The sequence below is a fragment of the Diachasmimorpha longicaudata genome, chromosome 10, assembly GCF_034640455.1.
Source record: "Diachasmimorpha longicaudata isolate KC_UGA_2023 chromosome 10, iyDiaLong2, whole genome shotgun sequence".
Lineage (NCBI taxonomy): Eukaryota > Metazoa > Arthropoda > Insecta > Hymenoptera > Braconidae > Diachasmimorpha > Diachasmimorpha longicaudata.
The window spans coordinates 3,888,304-3,903,263 of record NC_087234.1 but is presented as its reverse complement, the minus strand read 5'-3'; the positions used below and the strand labels follow the sequence as shown (position 1 = coordinate 3,903,263).

At 35.5% G+C, this 14,960-nt stretch overlaps 1 protein-coding gene across 1 annotated transcript in view; it reads left to right on the top strand.

Annotated features, from left to right (window-relative positions):
- The window catches only part of LOC135166539 (sestrin homolog), a 112,443-nt gene that overhangs the window by 41,740 nt on the left and 55,743 nt on the right, over nt 1–14,960 (top strand). The window contains exon 5 of the mRNA XM_064128858.1: nt 7,986–8,015. Within this exon, the coding sequence (XP_063984928.1) occupies nt 7,986–8,015 (30 nt within the window). The remainder of the gene's footprint in view (nt 1–7,985; nt 8,016–14,960) is intronic.

Below are 14,960 nucleotides of genomic sequence, written 5' to 3'. Positions count from 1 at the left end.
CTTTCCTCTCCATATCTGACGCAAGACTTGAGAAAAAACAATCAGTGGATTCTCCCGAGAGATAAATTCTCTTCACCGTTTGTCTACGGTTTTGTTTGACGTAGCACAGAGTAGACAAATCAACCACCTACACCTCAAGCTCCTTCCAATCCTCTGCAAGACCAGGATTATTGCCTCTCGAATGTCAATTCCTAAACTCGATAAACGGCTCTTTGCGCGGAATTTTTCATTTCAAAAACATTACAAAATTCCCAACTAATTTTTCAAGATATAAAACACTCCCAGACACTCGCACATTTGAATGAAATTCCGTTCGATTAAAGGGTCAACTTTTTATCTCAAATCAAAATATTTTCTTGCAGGAAGTTTTCCAACCGATAACGCTCCCGCATACCACTTTTCCCATCAAAAGCAACGAAAAGTTGTGTACTCAATTATCCGATAACAATCGAATCCAAATGTGGCTACCATCTTCTACTCGAGCCAAGTGTCTCCCCGGCATTCGTAAGTTTACAATAAATTGCGAAAGTCGTACGCACGTACCCAAATTTCATTCCCCCCCTTTCTTTACCCCCTCGAAAACTTTCATCCCTTCCCCGAAACTGCGACAAATGGTTTATCGTGACGCAAAATGTTCTTATTCTGTTCCTGCTCTTGCACTCGGTAGTTCTATTCTGTTTTATCATGTTTCCCTTTACTTCAGTAACAACAAGCGTTTGTTTCCTATTTCCCTCCGCCACTTGTGCTTTTCATGATTTCTCTTCTCGATGTTTTACCAACATTTATGGATGGGATTTTGCCTCTACATTGTCCTCTCACCCCTCCCCCTCCCTCACTCCCTCCCACCCGAATGCCCAGTGAATTTACATTCTCAGGCTAGCTTCATGTCACTCAATAGTTCGAAAAAACAATCAGCGGAATCTCACAAAAGGGAAATTCTCAGCATTTCATGTCTATGATTTTGTTTGACGTCAAACAAAGTAGATGAATCTACCACTTCATACCCTAACCCCTCCACGATTCTTTGAAAAATCAGGATTATTGCTTCACCATTGCCACTGCCGCGACTAAATGAAACGATTGAAGGGCATTTACATTGCAAAAATCAACATTCGAGTGGAAAATAATTCCAAATATTTGAATATTCTAATGAAATCGTCATCCACCCAAAATCGGTGACTGTTTATGTGGAATTTTTCTGTTCGTGTACCCCTTCTGCCGAAAGGAACGATAAGTCATGCACAGGGAACGAAATTTTAGGAAAAATTAGATCTCCAGGGGTTGAAAGAAGGGACGAATGTTAGTTTTATCTCAGAATTTACCCTCCCAAGTATCATTTTTCCACCAAAAGTTGACGTAAAAAGTAGTTGATTGTCATTTCATCCCACCTCTCACCCTCTAGAGGTCTAATTTTTATCCAAAATCCCTTTCCCTCTACTCAATTATCCAATACCCATCCCCCCCCCCCATTCATAAGTTTACAATAAATTGCAAAAGTCGTACGCACGTATCCGAATTTCACCCTTCCCCTCCCCCTCGAAAAAACTTTCACCCCCTGAGCTTCAACAAATAGTTTATCACAACGTAAAATGTTCTTATTCTGTTCCTGTTCTTGCACTCGGCTGTTCTATTCTGTTTTATCATGTTTCCATTCACTTCAGTAACAACACGTTTGTGTCCCATTCCCCTTCGCCCCTTCTATTTTCCATGATTTCTCTTCTCAATGTTTTTCCAACATTTATGGATGCGCTGGTGTCTCTGCATTGTTTCCCCCCCGACGCCCAGTGAATTTGAATTTTCAAGCCAGCTTCGTGTCATTCAAGAGTTGGAGAAAAAAAAAACTCGATGGAATCTCCCAAGAGAGAAATTTCCACCACCTCATCTCCACGATTTTGTTTTTTCCACTTTTTCCTCGTTATTCCCCCACCCCCCTAAATCCCCCCCGGCCCCTCCGCGTCACCTCCTTTTTACTCACAAAACCTCAACGTTCGTTATGACCCGGCGGTCATATCACAAAAGCCCGAAAACTTTACAACTAATTCCTTCTCTCCTCGTCAGTCTCCTCATTAAAAAAGATTGAATACACTCGTCGACCTCGCGAAAACCCATTGAAAACTTTTCACCGAACCCGTTATATCATCTTAGTTTCTTTTATATTGGCTGTAAAAACCTGTCTATTTTCTGTTTATCTTCTATGAATGATATTCATAGTCTCTGGGTAGATATATTATACTCGGAAAATGGGTGATAATACCGAGTTTTACGGCTTTTTCGATAAGATATACCGATCCATAAAACAAATATCCGCTCAAATCCCACATTATTCTGCCTGAAATATCAGAGAAAATACGTTTAATAAAAGAGAATCAAGCAATTACGGAAAATTCGCGGTGAATGCAGTTATTTTCCATTGCATCTGGATAAAATATTGTTAATGTTTGTTACGGCCGGCATAAACAGATGTTACGCTCGTTTTTATTTTCAATGGAACATTCAGTTATTGAGTTGAAATTTAAATTGTATGAATGCAGTTTATTCGTAAGTTTGTGAATTATTCATTCTGTATGCGTTGGTATGAAAAGGTGACTCGTAATTCTCATGACATATATATTTAATTTGATTTGGCAGGAAAAAGTAATGAAATTTATGATTTTCCTGTCATTGCAAATATTATTTCTTTGGGTAGTTGGGAATTTTATTGAAATAATGTAAACATGATGATGTTGATAAGGTTCCCATTATATTAAGGGTAAAATATTATTGAAGTTATTGAAAAATTACGGACTCCTCCGTAGAAATTCAGTGACTTTTGGATGAATTTCCTCTCACGTTACGTAGAAATTCAAATTAGTTTTGGAATTATTCTCTGAATGACACGTTCCTTCTGAATTACCAAACTTTCGGGGTAATTTTTATGGAACTTCTCTCTTAGTTTACTCTTGATGATCTAGAAATAAACGTAGATGGCTTCATATTAAAGACAGATGTTCAAGAATCGATACCATCGATTTAGATAAATTTTTTCCTCGAAAACATTCACATTATAATTCTAGTTCTATGGAGTTGACTTTTTTAAAAATTCTCTAGAGTTGTTCTGGTCTTTTATCTCTGAACCAACATTTTTCCACCGAATGATGAGTTTAATTCGCTTCCCATTCCCGGCATTGAATACTCTTCAGCAAATAAAACAGTAAACTTTATCTACCAGACATATCCCATAAATGTGGAATAATTTCAAGTTTCGTGCTTTCCTAAATTTGATAACTTAGCGCATAAAGTGACAACCCCATCCCTCATTATTTCCCCAGAATTGCCGTTGAACAGTATCACTATTACTCCTGAAGATTTCCAAACTGATGGAAAATATCTCATTTTCAGATACGACGAAAATAGGGAATATCAGATTGAGTTCCGGGGTATCTTTTCACCATTGCTGGAGGCGATTCGACTTAGCGGAAGCCAAAAGTCAAGATGCAAATGACAAGAATGCTGCTGCAAGAGCCAGGATGGAAATTAGAGAGAAAGGGATCGGCATTGTTTCTACGTCGTGACAGCTCTCACCCAAAGGCGACCCGTGTTTGCTTCAGATGTGACGTCGAAGTCAGGGAATACGAGAGAGACGAGGACTATGGAATCGATAATGACCAGAATGACATAGCAGCAAGTCCATTGGCAATGTGTGCCAGTTGTCTAGCAGCACTTTGTGTCACTGTCATTCTACCCTGGCTTCTCATTGGTGGTTAAATATGATGACTGAATATCAACGAATGGATCATCAGTGCTATCAAACACCTTCATCCAATGTTATTGTCAATCCTATTTTTTTTTTCTCCATTTTTGTATGGAAACTCGCTGAGAATTTGAGCGAGTGGGCAATGAATGACGTGTGGAGAGAACGTTTTTATAAGAGTAAAATGATGTTAAAGTCTCGAGATGGTGGGAGTGCTTGAGGGAAATATACTGGGAGGAGTATTTTTTTCAAGAATCGAATGAAATGCAACTTCAAAGGTAAAGGGAGTTGAGAGTGGGATAAAGCGATGGAAAATACTTGGATATTTCTATTTGTATTTTTTGAGGGGAAAATACATTTGTGTGAGAATGGCGGTTTATCATCAAAGCTTGGATATTTTTCAACTTTATTGTTGAATTTTTCTTCGTCAGTACTGTTGGAAAAATGTTCAGATTTTTTTTAGATTCAGTTGAGGGGTTTATTGTTTTTTATAATAAAAGTTTGGAAAAATAGAAAAATGGACAATTTGGGGTGGAGTGAGAGCTGCTTTATTCAAAGGATAGTTTTGCGAGGAAAAAAAACTTTTTCATTTGGTGAGGAATGTTTTTTAAAAACATTTTTTGTAACTCATAATTCTCCGACCAACGGTGGAAAATTAATGTTTTAATGGGAAAAATCAACTTAATGGGAATACCTATTTGTGACTGAAATAACTTTTGTTTTTTTCGTACCTTTTTTATTCATTTTCATTAATATTTCAGAGATTCGCTCATTGTCATTAAAAGTAAGAATTCTTTTTAAGTTCAACAATGATTTTTACGACGAATATGACCGATAAAATCGAATTCTTCCAAAAAACGCGAAACTAAAAAATTGTATTGAAAACAAATACGTTAGGGATTATTCAAAAGTTGATTTTTTCATTATTAAAAAATTGATTCTCGAGTTCTTTATTATCAGAGACGAATCCTGATTAGAAAATCGTATTCTTCAGGAAAAATCACATGAAAAATAAAATTTTTGCCTCCGATGTGAACCTCTCCTTAATATGTTGAATAATTGAAATTGAATGTCTGTGAATACACCTGAGTATCGATTGTACATAGTCACTAATTGATTGATACCTGCTATTCACAGAAGCGTATTTGTGGGCTTCATTGATATCGTCGTTCACTTCTCCCTCATATAACAAATGCATGTAAATGCATTTACGAAGCGATAATTGCCAATTGTATTATCATTCAGGTAGGCTTTCAACATCGACAAACAGTTGGGAGATCCCCAAAGTAATGCATAACATTATGCACTGTAATTTTATTGATACGCAATATTTGTTCATGTTTTTTTATGAAATAAAATTTTATTATAATTAAATCACATCAGCAGAATAATTTTCCTCTCTCAATCGCTGTTCATCAGTTTCCTCATCAACTCTCGCATTTTTCCACTACGATCGAGTGGTCCTACGGGAATTTATTGATTTTATCCCTTTGACCTCAAATTGGTATTAAAACGAGGGATGAAAATGAAATAACACAGTTGTTATTCCCGCCACGCGCCGAATCCTGTTCGAAATAAAAAAATAACGAAGGGATGAGGATGTGTATTTTATATTCATCCGGGGTTGATCTAGAAAATTGAACGTGACATTATTTACTGGTGAAGTACCAGACTGACAGAGTCACTTGAAAATTTCATTTGCAAAATTATAAATAACGAGGAGAGCAAGGCGTCAAGTATAGTTTTATCGGCTTTTATATTGAAAAAAGGAAATCAAATTTTTCCAGCACATCTGCGAAATACCAAATATCGATATTATGATCAAGGAATTATGAACAATGACAATTGGTTAAAATTAGAAATTTATTTACATAAAATATCTAAATTAGATATTTTTTTAAGGGTGTGAAAGGGATTTTAAGTTGAAATTCTCATTGTTATTCCCTATTTCATGAAGAATTAAAACTGATTATGGTGCTAAATGTAATATAATATATTATAATATTGTTCTAATAACACATATACCAATATATTACTTCGAAACTCTCTTATTACTGAGAGAAAAAAAATGTTCCGTCTTCATTTACTTCGGAGAAATATTTCTCCTTTCAATATTCCATTCTTTGATGATTGACAGTTAATATTGATTGTCGATATTTTATAAACGTTGAGTCGATTCTACCTCTCAGTCATTGCAACCATTTTTTACTCTACAAAAAAAATTATTACTTTTCCTCGCTGCATCATAATATCGATCAATAATCCCCTGTATATATCACTTCGATCATGAAAAAACTGTTTACTATCAGTACCGACTGTCGCACCGCAGCTCGTACGACGATAACCCAAATGGTTTCGTAAAATGCTCCAGTTATTTGCATTTTATTCCCTCCGTTTTTATCGACATCGGCATTTTCCCGAAGGAGCCGAACAATCAAATCCCTTTTGATATCGCGCTCCATGAAACTGCAACTCTTTTTTCACGTCTACATAATTTTTTTTTCTCATCCCGAGGAATCCTCTTACCGTTGATTGCAGCAGTTTTTTTGAAAAATGATCCATTTTTGTGGAGCCGAGAATTCCCGATGAATTTAAATCCAAGTACGAGAGGACCGTAACGAATCCGCTTGTGTCGGCTAATCAGCTCGACTATTCGTCCTGTAAAAATCAGCGGCAAGGAAAGACTCCGCGAAAATTTAATTAGCCGGCTTCGTTAGCAGCATCTTCACGTTGTATCAGATTATTTGAGTTGTATCAAGTGATGATGAGCAAATGATTCAGTATTTTCCTTGACTGATGCTGCACATTATTCCGATTGAATTAATTTCAGAGTCAGTTTAGTTGAGTAACAAATTTGATAGTGAATCTGATGGATTACGGACCGGGATTGTTAAATAATATCAGAACGATTCGAGAATGAACTCTAATCTTTGGTTTATCGCACGCAGAAGGTGCGGTAAAAACTGACTCTTGAGATCAAGCGACACTCTCAATAGAGTCATTTCCATCCGCATGGAATAGTTTATTTTAAGGCGAGGATTATAAGGATTTTTAGTCCGGTCATGAACGGTATTTTTCAGCAGTGATTTTTCATTTTTCGAGGTCGAGGATGGACCCAGTTCCAATCCCCGGATGAGGAAAGTGAAGATCAGTACGGAAAACAAATTTTACTGATCTGTACAGTAGTTTAAAATAATATTCAATAAAAATTACCGAACATTGAATTGAATTGAAAATTGCATGTTCCTTTGACAGGGGAAAATTCATATTGATTTTGCATGAAAGCTGAAATTGATCAGTGTTACACTTCCGCTCTTCCCGTCAATTCCAAAATACCCGACCAATCCCAATATACATTGAATTCCGAACACAATTGAATTTCATGAAATTTCAAATACCGTGGGATGCACATTCGTAATTCATCGGGGAACCTTCATCCAATTGATTTTCTCCCATTCCTCTGTTATTAGTACACCCACACGACTATTATTAACGGGGTAATAAAGGTCTCCCAGCGACGACATATTATCTGCAGTTGAAATTGATTTTAGCACGCGATGAAATTGGCTTTCTACCGTTCGGGACAGATCGCTACCAATTACGGTCAATTTATACCAATTTGTACGAATTGTGTTTTGTTCGTGACATCTGAATGTTGTTGTGGGAACTGTATTAATTAGTCAGATTGAAAAATTCCGACACAAAATCTGCAGTTGCCGAGTGTCCATAAGAACTTCAAGACACTCCCTCCATTACCGACAGTGGGAACTCTCGAACTAGTTCCTACATCTTCCGCTAGATACTTCCGAATTTTCCTGTATGAAATAATTACCAATGTGCAAGTTGCATTAATTATTGAAAAAAAAAATTGAAACAATTATGTCAATTCCCCCATTTTTTTTTCATTCAAGTCAAGACCACCGGAGTCAATTGCTAGATCTATTAATAGTATGGAAATCATAAATCCATCACTATTAATATATTCGCAATTGGTAGTAAATGTGAATGACTGAGTTTCAATGAAAGAAGATCAAACTAGTGAATATGACAAAAGACGTGATGGGATCGTAGTTACTATATAAGAAATTAGTAATAAATTTGAACTTAAGGTTTTTCAAAATGGTGATCCGCTCGGAATTAAGGAATTAATTTAGATTAATGAAGGCACATCCCTTCCACTTTATGTTATTGAATATAATGTGTTGTAATGTTATGTTATGTAGTGCAATATTAATGTTTTTCCTTTTTGTTTCAGCTCCCGGACCCGAACAACATCGACGAGAGGGTGAGTCCATTAATCCATGTGATTTTCAACTGGTATTTTAGCATGAATTACACTATTTGACAATTATTTTTGAGATTGCAAAACGAGAAGTTATTTAATAAATGTTACATATACAGGGAAAGAAATTTTGGATAAAAATCGGACCTCGAGAGGGTGCAAAGTGGGACAAAATGACAATCACCGACTTTTTATGCGTTTTTTTGTGATACAAATCATCTTCATCCCTCGTTTCACCCCCTGGAGGTTTAATTTTTAAATAAAATTTATTTTCGTGAAATAGTTTATTATAATATTTATGCATAGTGAATATGATAATAAACTTCTCAGTATTTGTAATAAATATGTGTCTCGAACGGTCCAGAATTAAGATCGAGGACTGTTACCCATCGATTTATCGATATCGATTGCTTCCGCAGATTCTGTTCACGGACATTCCCCTGAATCTCACTCTGTACTACCTCCCGCGTAACGAAACAAAACCCTGTGGGCGTATCGAAAGATCGTAAACAAGTGCGTTATTCGCATCCTTCTTTTCAGCCGAAACAATGGCCGTCTGTTCCACCCCCCTCAGAAAAAAATGTGTGCATGCGTCCACAAAATGTTGTGGACGCATGCACACATTTATATTTCCACATACTAAGGCACCAGCGTATTTATGAATGATTTCAGCCGAATTCCCGAACAGATTGAAGCGAAAATATGTAATCGATTGGGAAATTTTACGTGACAGTAGCGTAATTTTTCGTCGACAATTCAGGGAAAAATGACAGAATATTCGGAAAAATGGCGTGATAATTCCGTAAAATTTCCTACAACCGCCATTACGCTCTGGAATTACGCAAGAGATACGTAATTTTTATTGAATATTTTTCTTAGATTACACTAGTTGTATCAAACAGCTTAATGACATGATAATTTCACACGATAATTTCGGCCTCCAGTGAGTCGACGTCACACGTTAATTTGGAACGTTTGCAAAGTTTCAATTTTAACGGCAGGTAATTATTGAATTATTTTCCGTGTCAAACATAGATTCTTGGGGACATTTATCCAGGAGATTTATTTGTCAACTGGTACATCTTCTCTACAACAATTGTTCAATTTAAAAACAATAATGAACGGTTGAGAACCACCAGTTCATACTTTCTCGCTCAATCCCCAACTTCTCCTATTTCAAAATAATAGTTGAAAAATAGTGAAATAAATATCACCACATTCTCAGACAATACCGTTGAAATACATGAACACAATCTCAGGGTTCACTTTATATTCTCACGATGTTCGCAGACATTATGTGCAAATTCGCATGCGCAACGATTTTTCATACAACACACAGATGTGCATTCACATAGAATGAGAGTGAGAGAAAAGTTTTTCCATTCAGTTCAGGTATTGATAATTCCCCGAGGGCAAACCAACATATCTAGAGGACACTCACGCATTTTGTTCGTGAATAGAAACAGCAAAATTCGTTAGCCAGTTAATTATCTGAGGTGAAATGTTTTTTTATGAAAATATGATTAAAAATTTTTACATTTTTTAAATTTTTTATTCGCCGATACTTCACGTTCAGGCGGCTCCAGAGAGTGAGATAGGTGCGATTGAGAATACTGAGATATGCACACACCCAGTCGTCACTGACACATGAGAAAAATCAACGTATGAATACATATACATAAGCCATGATCCTCCGTATATGGACGGACTTGGTAAACAACAGTGGTTGCCAAATAGCGGTTCCTATTTATAAATTGAAAATGATTTGCGTAATGAAGAGGACGTGCATACGCGTATAAAGGCATTACTCAACTGTGTGGGTGTGGGTGTGTGTGTCGCGTGTGAGGCGTTTTGGGCGGAATACACTGTTCACGAATCCATTTGGTTTTAGTGATTTTTGGCGCCGTCAGGGTGGCCTTCAGCGAGGTCGCGAGAAATTTTTATGGGAGTTTAGTTTATTGTGAGATATCCCGAGGTCGGATCTCAATATTTCGGGTGGGGAATGTCGTACGGTAAAAAAATGTGCCCGAATTTTAGAAAAGTTTTGTAGACATTTTTCAGACAGTGAAAAATGTCAGAATATATGGAGAGAGAAATTCTTGAAAAATTACGCACCTGTTTCGTGATGTGCCAGTCAAAATAATATTTTGTAAAAATGACGGAATAGTTACCCAGTTTTTTACTGAACGTTCCATAAATTGCTGTGTGGTACAGTAAAAAATGAAAAAAGGCCCAATACCATAAACTGACCTAGATAGGAATTTTTAAAAAATTTCTATCAATTTTTCATTTAACCTGAAATAAAAAATTACAAAGTTTGAAATTTTATAGTGCTGTTTAGTAAATTCTACAAAGCCACATATCATTAATTACAAAATTTACGATATTGATAGTAATTTTTACGTGTGCGTAAAAGACATTCCAGTTTTCTGGCATGTTGCACCTCGATTCTAGTCCTCGGCACAGTAATTTTTTAAGAATTTTCTCTCCACGTATGATAATTTGTTTGACTGTCAGACGAATGAGTATTTCAACATCTCAATTGTTATTTAAGTCGAATGATTTTAAAGTCTGAAACATGTTGGTAACCGTATTTTATGGGAATTTCTGAAACTGAATTGTTCACATCGAGGGAAATAATCGTTTTTTAAAAAAACAACATTAAAAAGTATTTTTTCCTCTTTTTTTCTCAAGAACTCAGAAATGAATCATATTTACCGCATTTGAAAGATGTTTATGATCGAATGCAGTACTTAAATTTAAATATTCAAATACCGCATCATAAATGTATTGTCGTATTTAAAAAAAAAATTACAAATTGGTAAACATCTATCTTCAAAAAATTTTTTCCTTCAAGACACTCCTATATATCAAATGTCACGAAGTACTCAAGTGCATTATCAAATTGAGGTTAATTGAGAGTCATTTCGCAATAGCTTCTTAACGACTTGACTTGAAAATTTCTGGTTTTCATGTTTTTCTCTTTAATTTTTCTTTTAATTTAATCTCTCCAATCTGATGGAATCATTAGTTCGGTGAATGAATCGACGTATAACTGATGATTCCATCGTGAATTATTACAAAGTGGCGTATCAACTTTCACATGCCCCAATGAAAAATAAAATAGAAAAACACTTGGCGGGAGATCGTGGGATCGGGGCGTTGATAGTTTGCACCAACGTTTGTATTAATCTCGTAAAAGGTACTTGCGAGTGGTCAGGATTACAGCTGAGAGTAGGTCAGTGTAGTTATGACCGATAAGAATATTATTGCCCATATTTCGTAGGCAAATATTTTACTTTGGATGAGTCATCTTCAAAATACCGTAGATTTCCACTACTTCGTATCGCATGTTCGATAATTGCTCTTACATTACCTGAAGGTTAAACAAATATTCTGATCCTTTTCTCCAATTAAATGCGTCTCTATTTGTTGAGTCATTCATCAGTACTTTTCTTGGAGCTCCACTAATTTTTTTATTGCAAACAAATTCTCAAAAATTCTGATACTCAGACAAATTGCCTTTCTTCAGGCAATATATATATAAATTATAAACAAATAATTTATCGTCAGGAACATCATTTGTTCAGAATAGTAATTTAAACATTTTCAATTTTTTTCAGGACTCGATGAATATTTTCAAAGATAATTATGTACTCAATGCAATTTGAATTGCGCTCCACAATCAATTTTACATTATTTTAGTTTTTTTTTAACGCCATTTAATTGACACATTTGACTGCTGAAAATTATTGATTTTATAGTGTGTACTTGGACACGCTTGATTCACCGTTTGATTGGCTAACTGTATTTATTTAAATTCAATATCCAATTTATAGAAATAATATATTACACATGAAGCTCGCAAATAAGTGACTCTTCCTGTTGATTTTGAAATTCTACCACTATTTAAATTTCCGGTAGCGTATACCGAGGCACGTGGTCAAGGTTACGATGAACGTTCAGCATCAATATGTACATCAACTTTGTTTACATGCTCAAGAATTGATTTGGTCCACTGGATGATTCATCAGTAATAAAAGACCAGAGCGATGCAACTGATGGGGATAAATTAATCGTCGGAGCAAAAATAAATTTCTCCCTTCTGCGCTCACATTTCCTTCTCGTTGATATGTATCCACGTGCAAAGAGGTGACTTAATGTAGGCACATTAGTGTTGTTTTCCACGTGTCTTGAACACTTGATAAATAATCCGGCGCCAGTGTCAATGGCTATAAAAAACGCATCACTCGGGAATTCACCTTTACAATTCATATTTTCTCTTCTCCTTTACGTATATTTGAATATTTATGAACAACCGGTTTTTGCATAAACGATTTTGTGGGTAAGAACGTCAGCGGATGATGAAAAATTGAGGGACTTTTACCGTATCAATATGCGAATTAAAGTAAAATAATTTAATTGAAGGGGATTTACTCATTGTTATTTATATTCGATTTTGTAAATGATTTTTTCATTTGATAAAAATGAGACATTTGACAAATGAGACAACAAATTAAATGGGCCATCAGGATTTTGAATCAATTGATCTCCAGACACTAAGAAAATACGATCAATGTCTCCATTTAATATACTAATTTATCCAGTGAGGATGGACCAATGATATTCCATTAGATTTTTACCCCCACCTCTAACATTATCTCCTGCAATAACCTTTTAATGTCTCTGTTTACGCTGGTGGTTGTAATTTATACACACTAATTCATACATCACGGTTTCCGGCCCTCGAATGATGAGCACACGTAAATCAACGCCTGCGCTCCTGCCTCCCTCCCCCACCTCCCTTTGTACCACAGTATTATTATTTTTCATTGGTGATACTTGAATATCATTTGCATATTACCCTTGATTGTGGGTAATCGTCTGACCTGATTTCTCATAATTTCTCCTCACATTATTTTCTTCATCTAGTGTAATTCCGTCTCCAATCATCAACAGTTTATCCTCGATAGCGTGGAAAGCGTTATTTTATTCCTACGGATCTCCCTAATTTAATCTCTCATTAAATATGTTGCATTAGAATTGACATGCAAATGTCCTAAAGAATTTCCCATATAATTAACCCAGAGAAAAAATTTCTGGTGTCAGTTCTAGATTTTTTTTCGTGCCACAAAAATTGTTGGATTTACAGTACAATTTTTACTGTAATTCAACATTTTTATTTATTGTCTTTCGATTACAAAATGGAAAATCGATTTACCCCTCGTTTCTGGTATTGCGCATTAGGTTTATTTCCCTGGAGTTTTTTTTTCGCGATTGAATGCAATAGAATTCAATAAATTATTGAAAATTAGTCGTCTCTCAGCGGCGCCTGAATCTCGACGAAGATAACCGGAAAAATGAGACTAGAAAGCAAGACGCTTTTTTCTTCCTCAGTTCTCATCATCTTAGTTCATTAAACCCTCGATGATTGTGCGCTAATTGCTGTTGATTAGAGTTTATCAGTGGCGCGACGTGAAGGAGTAGCGATGGGGGAAGGAGGTACATTTACGAATCATTGAGAGAATGAATGCGGACAGAAAGAAAAACGTAATGTTAGAAAAATGTTCATAATAAAGTTATCAAAAAATGTACTGTACTGTGTATTATATATAACTCACAATATTGCATTTATTCTCACTGGGGTTACCTCTTATCGCTGAGTAGAAACCACCTGAAGATTTATTGAATAGGCGGTAGATAACGATGATGTGCTGAGAGGAGCGAGACACGTGTAAACATTCAGAAACAAAAAAATTTTCAAACATTAACTTCTTTTATTCATTACACTATTTTCCGTTAACTCATTAGACTCTTTATTCGTTTAAAATTAACAATTTTCTTAACATAAAAACACGGTACTCATTATCAATGAAAAATTTATTTCGATCCACTAAAGATTTATTACTCGTGAGAAAACTCGGTCAAAATAGATAGAACAAAAAATAATTGTTTAAAAAATACGATTATCTTCCAATCAATTGTGTTTTTATCTTAATATTATTGCTTAAAAATTATGCATTTCCTGGTGACATAAAAAATATTGGAGGAAAAGAATTGTAGTTGGAGGGGAAACGTGATATCATAAAAAAATTGTTGATGAACTGTTAATCCGAGTAAAATTCTGATGATGATAACATTCAAGAAACTAACCCGAGCATTATATAATTGTCGGCTATTGTCGAATTGCAGTAAACCGCTGAATAATACCCACTCCTCCCCCTTTCATGATTAGTCCTCTCCTCGAGAACTCGAGTCTGGTGACCCGTATATAAACGTTATCATTGTCCACGGACGTGTCATGGCGCACGTTATAAACCACAAACACGGATCCACCCACAAGGCTCTCGTTTAATTTTACACTAGCGCAAAATAACCCACACACACTTGCGTTACAATGACGTCTGTGCTACGTGCAATAGGTTTTGATAACAAATAAAAATTGTGGCTTCTACATCATGAGATCAGTCAAGCACATCTGCATTGTTTTCGAGATGATTTTTACGGTTTAAATGAGACCTCTGGCTCTATCAGTCAGCGGGACGATTGAATTTTATTAAACAAATAAATGTCATTTGTCAAGACAATCAATTGCGTCAATTGCGAAGGGGAGGCATAAATATTTTTGGTGATTTAAAGGGGGAGAAGTGTCCAAAAAAAATTGCTCTTCGGAGGTCATAATTCTGAAGATACAAACGATAAAAATAATTTCGAAAATAATTTATATTTTCTAAGTTAAAAAATTGATTTATTTCGAACGGGCAGTTTCTTGAAATGAGAAGGTTAATCGGTATTTTAATTGATTAAAATAAATTATCAGTTTGCTGTATTAATATATTAATTTGAGAAACTATAAATTAAATTTGAAAGAAGGGGAACAAATTGTGTGATGTCAGACGCTAGTGTCAACCGATAATTTTTTAAAAATTCTTCGTCATCCAGTCTATT